The following is a 6,822-nucleotide window of genomic DNA, read 5'->3' on the forward strand; positions in this document are numbered from 1 at the left end:
AAAAAAGAAGAAGAAGAAGAAGAAGAAGAAGAAGAAGAAGAAGAAGAAGAAGAAGAAGAAGAAGAAGAAGAAGAAGAAGAAGAAGTCGTCGTCTGTGTGCCCTTGGAGATACTTGGGGATCTGCGGGGGGCCTTAGAGACGATAGAAATTTGAGGGGCTCAGTGAATGTGGTAGTCATTTAAGATCCGTGGAGCCCCACCCCTAGTTGAGCTAGAGGGACGATGACAATATCTTTTTTCCCCCATTTCATCTTCTCGCAGGAGTCCCGCAGTCTGAGCGCAGCATCAGCGCCCTTGGCAGAGACAGGCACTCCTCGCCGCTTGCGTCGGGCCCTGCCCCGAGGAGAGGCGGCGGGTGCAGTGCACGAGCTGGCGCGGGCGCTGGCGCACCTGCTGGAGGCCGAGAGACAGGAACGCGCTCGTGCCGAGGCACAGGAGGCGGAGGATCAGCAGGCGCGTGTCCTGGCGCAGCTGCTGCGTGTCTGGGGCTCCCCGCGTGCCTCGGACCCACCCTTAGCCCCGGACGACGACCCGGACGCTCCTGCTGCACAGCTGGCACGTGCTCTGCTCCGCGCTCGCCTAGACCCCGCCGCCCTCGCGGCCCAGCTTGTCCCTGCGCCCGCCGCTGCGCTGCGCCCCCGGCCTCCAGTGTATGATGATGGCCCCACCGGCCCAGATGTCGAGGACACCGGCGATGATACTCCTGATGTGGACCCGGAGCTGCTGAGGTGCCGGGGTCATGGGGAGGGAGGGCGAGATAACCAAAGCGCTGTCGTGCTGGAGCCTGAGGAAGTGAATTCCTGGATCCCGGTACAAGGGACAGACGCCCCTCGATCGGACTGGGTGGGACTATGCAGGACTAGGGCTCCTGGGGTGGGTCGCTTTCTGCCTGGAGAGGCACTTTCTGGGATGGAAGGCGGGGACCTCTGACTTCCTCTGAAAGTAGTGAGTCCCTCGGCTTGAGTGGGGGGTGAGAACAACGTGGTGTTACAAAGTTGTGTTCAGGTTCGGGACTACTGGGGTAAAAGTAGCCGCTTCCTCACAGCATTCCACTCCACCTGCAGGTACTTGCTGGGGCGGATCCTCACCGGAAGTTCGGAACCAGAGGCTGCTGCTGCTCCGCGCCGCCTCCGCCGATCTGTGGACCAGGATCCGGGTCCTGAGGTGCCTCCCGAGAGTGTGCTGGGGGCGCTGCTACGCGTGAAACGCCTGGATAACTCCTCGCCCCAGGCGCCCGCACGCCGCCTCCTGCCTCCCTGAGCGCTGCAGCATCCCGCAAGCCCTGGAATCCAGGAGCGCCCCAGCAACCCTGACTTCCTGCCAGCACGTCCACAGCCGCCTGCTCGGCAACCCTGAGATCCCCATCCCTTGAATCCTCAATAAATGCAATCTATAGCAGCTCTTTGTCTGAGTAGGGTGTTCTAGGGGCTGGTGGGCTGGGCGAGCGATAGTGGCTGTCTCTTCGGGTCCACTACTGACATGGAATATGTCCCTGCCTAGTCTTTGCTTTCCTCCCTGGCAAAAAAGAACCTACACAGAGAGCAGTAAAGGCGTGCAGTACTCACCAGGTGCCTGGGCTACCCTTCTAGGCTTCACTGAGATGGGGTTCCCTGAGAGGCTCTGAGGTCACTTTCAGCCTCTGCCACGGGTCCATGGCACTAAAGGTCAAGGGGCTACACTTGTTGCCCACCAGGACCAGGAGTTGCTTGTTGTGAGAGCCCCAGGTGGATTACATATGCTGCAGTTGGCCCAGACACCCAGCACACCAACTGCCAAGCCCTGACGACAAAGGACTCTGGATATACAGGCCATTATGGCCTTTACACTGGTTATTTATCTGCCCTCGATATGTGCACATTTTCGAACAAATGTCACTTCGTAAAGCTTTTTTTTTTTAAACCTTCCTGCCATTGCCTCCTTTAATATATAGCTTCCATCTCTGTCTAATCTTCCGTTGTACAAGGATGGAGGTTTTTCTCTATATTCCTGGTATCCAAAACAAAATTGGGCAGTTTCTTAAGTTTTCCTGGAACTCACTCTGTAGACTAGGCTGGCCTCGAACTCACAGAGCTCTACTTGTTGCTGCCTCAAAGTGCTGGGATTATAGGTATGTGTCACTACCATGCTCAGATCCCCAACATGTCCTTGAATGAAAGAATTCTCATAACTCAAGCAACATTCTCCCACCCACGTTAACACTTAGTACGAAAGCTGGCTGTAGACACCTGTAATACCACACTTGAGAGGTGGAAACAGGAATGAGTTCAGTATCAGCCTGGACTACATGAGACCCTGTCTCAGAACAAAACAATTTGGCATGGTGGCACATACCTTTTATCCCATTATCCCAGGACTCAGGAGGCAGAGGCAAGGAGCTCTCATTTCCAGCCAGGGCTACATAATACACAGTAAGACTGTCTCAAAAAAAGAAAAGACATTATGGAGGTAGCTTTGAATCCTGAGAACATTTATTTAATTTTGCATAAAGCTTCATAAAACACAGCCAATACTAGACAACCCATGTTACCACCAACTCCTCACCAAATGAAAAATAAAAAGGTGTCCATGGTAACTGTTATTTGGTGGGGAAGGGGACTCTTATGCCAAAGAGAATTGTTATCCTGATCTGCTGTGAGAGATCTTCAGGCGACAGAGCAGCCACAGCTACAGACGGCTTTGTGGTGTCGGGGCTTCTTCATGCTTGCCTCCACCACCGCTTCCTGGGCCCGCCGAATCTCATGGACAAGCAGAGAAAAGGCTTCCTCTACACCTTGCCTTGTCTTGGCTGAGGTCTTTACGAAGGGGGCTCCCCACTTGTGAGCAAGGACAGCTGCAGCAGCATGAGCATCTCCAGTAGAGGTCACTAGGTCACTCTTGTTGCCAACGAGTACTAGAGGCTGCTTCTGATGAGGGCTCCAGGACGACCAGATCTGCTGTAGCTGATCCAGAGATGAGGGGTCATCCAGAGCAAAGACCCCCAGCACGCCATCACCGGCTGCCAAGCACTGGTCACGAAGGGACCTGTGAATATCTTGCCCCGCTGTGTCCAGCACATTCAGAATGTAGCCCCCGTTGTCCAGGGCCACCTCCTTCCAGTAGGAATCCTGAATAGTGGGGTCGTGGTCTTTGACGAAGCAGTGGTGGGTCATCTGGATAGTGAGAGCACTTTTCCCAACACCACTTGCGCCTACCACCACTGCCTTGTACTCCGGAAGCTGCCTACCAGCATCTTTGCATTGTGCCCAAGCTTCGTGACTTTCCTCTGGTGATCTGGTGCACTGTGTGTTGGAGCTCAGGTCCAAGACACTAGACCTTGTCGGCAATGCCATTTCCCACCGGTCAGCTCAAGGAAGATATAAATAGCCGCTGCTGAGAGAAGACAAGACCAGGTGAGACTGGTTGGAAGAAAGGAGACCCCCCAGGTGCCATTGAATCAACACAGTTAAGTTTACACGGCTGTTTTCTCCTTATTTGGGGGTGGGGCAGGGTCTTAACCAGAGCTCTAGCTAGCTTGGAACTTGTCCTACAGGTCAGGCTGACCTCAAAGTTTCAGCAAGCCTCCTGCCTCTGCTTTCCCAGTGTTAGTGTGCCCCACCACGTCCAGTTTCTTTCTTTTGGACATAGAAGGCAGTTTTTCTTTTAGCAAGCCTGGGAATCAAACCCAGAGTCTCTATCATTCAGCTACTCCTTCAACACCGAGCAGGGATATTTGTTTTTCATATATATCTCATTTTTAAAATTGCAATTTTTTTTGTGCATGGGAGGTTTTGGATTGGGATAGATAGAGGGAGACTTAACCCTTGCAGGAGTAGGGTTGTGCTTGTGTACATAGCATTTGTATGGCCGTCTAAGGACAATCTATGGAAGCAGGTTTTTTTTTTTTCTTCCCCTGCAGGAGTAAGGTAGTAAGGTTTGGGAGCAAACGCCTTTATCTCTGAGCCACCTGGCCTGCCCTGGGATTTTTCAAGTCTTGCTTCTACTGATATCAGCATGTACTCCATAAAGCCCACCCAGTTAAAATGTGCGGCATCTGTGGAGCCATCACTATAGCTGAATTTGAGAATGTTGAAAGTTTTGACCATCTTTATCTTGCGGTAAAGAATCTCTGTCCCATAGCAGTCTCTCTCCATTGCACAAGGAGAGTGGGATTTGGTGTGGTTTGGTTGTCTTTGAACCCCAGCTTAGCACAGTAGTGACTGTCTGGTGATTGAATGGCTGCTCGGAACTTTCCCACCCAAAGAACATCTTACTGCCGAAGTTCAAGATCAGCCTCGGTTACAAAACACATTGGGAGCCGACCCTATCTCAACCACAAAACAAAAAGAAAGAAAAGAAAAGGGCAAACCAAATAATGTAGGATAGAAACCACCTGTGTAAAGCAGGGGCATAAAAAAAAAAAGAAAATCAAAAAAAAAAAAAAAAAAACAACAAACTGGGGATGTGGTTCAGTTGGTAGAAAGCTTGCCTAGCATGCACAAATTTCTGGATTTGATCCTGAGTATAATATAAAATCAGGCAGAGGACCAGCAAGACAGCTCAGGAGGTACTATTAATGCTTGCTGGAAAAGCCCAGCAAGCTGAGTTTTCACTGGAGCCCATGTTAATTGGTGCACAGGTTTATCCCAGCACTTAGAAAGCACAGGCAGGTGAATCTCTGGGAGTTCCAGATGAGCCAGGGTTATAAAGGGAGACCTTAACTCCAAAAACCAAAGCCACGGCCACCAGCAACAAAAATCTCAAAACAGCAGCACTCCCAACCAAAGCAACCTTAACTGCTGTGAACTAACATTACTTTCTACATTTTATTTTATAATCCACACCGTTGCCTATAATCTCACGTTGTTTGGCACCAGATAAGTTAATTTTAGGTATTTTATTATTTAATATTAATTAAAAAAATCTTCCTGTACGCCAAGCATTGATATGGCACGGAAAACAAAAACAAAAAACAGACTCAACTCCTGGGGCCTTGGAACAATGCTAGTGAAAAGAGGGACAATAAATATGATAAGTAAGGAAATTATCTTACATAGTAGAAGAGGTTAGGCACACAGCAGGTGCTCAATTTGTGTTAGCTACTAATAGCAAGTCATTAGCTCACTGAATGCACCTCCATATCCGGTTGGGGAAGGGCCTTCCGAGAGAGCCCTGGAATGGTGGTTGCCATACAGTTCACTAGAAACGGGGAGGGGTGGCAGTTGGGGGCAGGTGGTGGGTTCCAGGGGTCCCCAGCAGATTCGGCAGCGGTAGCGTTTGGGGAAGTGAACAGAGATGGGGGTGACAGGGGAAGGTCTTAGGTGGAGGAATTCTCGAAAGGGGCCACTGGAAGTGCTAACCCACAAAGGGATGCAGGGTAAGAAGAAAGGTGGGCAGAGAACGGAGCTTTGGAGTAGGGGCAATGTTTAGGGATGCAGAGAGGGAAAAGTCCTTAGAAAGAATCAGGATGGCCTCCGTGATGAGGCCCAAATCGTAGAAACCAAGGGCTGGGGTAGTGGTGCTGGTGGTGGCAGTCGAAGAGGTGGAAAAGAGAGGTCAGGTTCTGGTGGAAACGAACCTTCCTTTCCAGATTAAAAAAACGAGGGTCAGGAAAGAATCACTATTAAACTTGGGGCTAGAGCAACTGCCAATCTAGGGGTGCTGTGACCAGAGGTGGGGATAAATATGAGACGGGCGCCTCCCCAAGGTGCTAGCGATTAGCACAGTGATGGTAGGAGCTTGGGGGGAGGCCTAGTGAGCCCCCAATATGGCCCCTCAACCTCATCTTTGTGATACCTCAGGAAGGCTAGGGCTATATAGTCTCCAGGTCTTTTATTCCCAAGAAACAGGGGAAAGAGTGAGGGTACTGGCCCCAGGCTCCTCGGCAGGAACGGTAGATACAGCACAGACCGGCGCTTCGGCTCTCCGCTTAACTTACACAGAGCCTCTAAAATGTGGAGTGTTGCTGAAGCATCCCCAGAGAACTCTGTGATCCCTGTGGACACCGGCTTTGAGCCACTTGCACCACACCAGTCTTCTGAACTCGCATCCCCGACCCAGGAAGGCAGGAGCCCCAGGAAGGCGAGCACAAGCAGGCTGGGCACACGGGGTCAAAGAGGGAAGGGCACCGGGTTGGTCCAAATAAGAGAGCTCCGTGGTGTCCTTCCCAGGGTAAGCTTGGACAACTCGCCTGATCTCTGCACTTTCCCGTCGGAGTCAGGTGAAGTGTAAAGCTCGGAGTTGGGGAAGGGGGACCCTGATCCGTGCTCCTCCACTTCGGACTCAAGTTAGAACGGTGGCAGTAGCGCCCTGGTGCTCCTTTCTTCTCCTCCCATCTTAAAAAACAGCCCTGCTTCCCGCTCAGCACAGGGCACTTAGGCACTCGACTAAGGTGAAGCTGAAGCGAGTGCAGAGTGTGAAGCTCACTCCACAAGGCAAGGACGGGGAAGGGGCCCTGGAACCCCGCGCCAAAAGAAGTCTGCACCAGGAATGCCAGCGTTCCGCTTACCTGTGTCCCCGGAGTGGCGGTCTGCTGAGGGGCGGCAGGCTGTTCTGGCCGGACAGTCTGGGGGTTAGGATGCTCCCTACCCCCAGCAGCGGCAGAGGGCGGGGATGTGGGTTTGCCCCCTCCCACCTGCCCGACCCCTGACCCCCGCCTTCCCCCTGGGCCGTCGCACGAGGTGGAGAGCAAATGTGGGCGGGACTTCCACCTGCCCCTCTCTACACAGCAACCCCCTCTCAGGCCCGCCCCTCCCTCGCCTGGATTGCTTGCTTTAGGGTTGGTTCAGCTTGGGCCATTTGTGTGTGTACAGGATTTGACCTGGATGACAACATTTTGGAAAACATT

General features: G+C 52.2%; 2 protein-coding genes across 2 annotated transcripts in view; one reads left to right on the forward strand and one right to left on the reverse strand.

Moving 5' to 3' along the window:
* Pcsk1n (proprotein convertase subtilisin/kexin type 1 inhibitor) overlaps positions 1-1,399 on the forward strand; it is a 3,630-nt gene extending 2,231 nt beyond the window's left edge. Inside the window, exons 2-3 of the mRNA XM_005352800.3 lie at positions 261-727; positions 1,064-1,399. Of these exons, the coding sequence (XP_005352857.1) occupies positions 261-727; positions 1,064-1,259 (663 nt within the window). The 3' untranslated portion in view covers positions 1,260-1,399. The remainder of the gene's footprint in view (positions 1-260; positions 728-1,063) is intronic.
* Positions 1,400-2,641: 1,242 nt separating this feature from the next.
* On the reverse strand, positions 2,642-6,566 carry Eras (ES cell expressed Ras). Its single transcript, XM_005352801.1, has 2 exons — positions 6,484-6,566; positions 2,642-3,365 (listed from the first exon to the last, which is right to left on the reverse strand). Exon 2 carries the CDS (start codon positions 3,326-3,328, stop codon positions 2,642-2,644), a length of 687 nt encoding a protein of 228 aa, XP_005352858.1. The 5' UTR covers positions 3,329-3,365; positions 6,484-6,566.
* Between the last annotated feature and the right edge of the window lie 256 nt (positions 6,567-6,822).

This window comes from Microtus ochrogaster, chromosome 10 (genome assembly GCF_000317375.1).
Source record: "Microtus ochrogaster isolate Prairie Vole_2 chromosome 10, MicOch1.0, whole genome shotgun sequence".
Lineage (NCBI taxonomy): Eukaryota > Metazoa > Chordata > Mammalia > Rodentia > Cricetidae > Microtus > Microtus ochrogaster.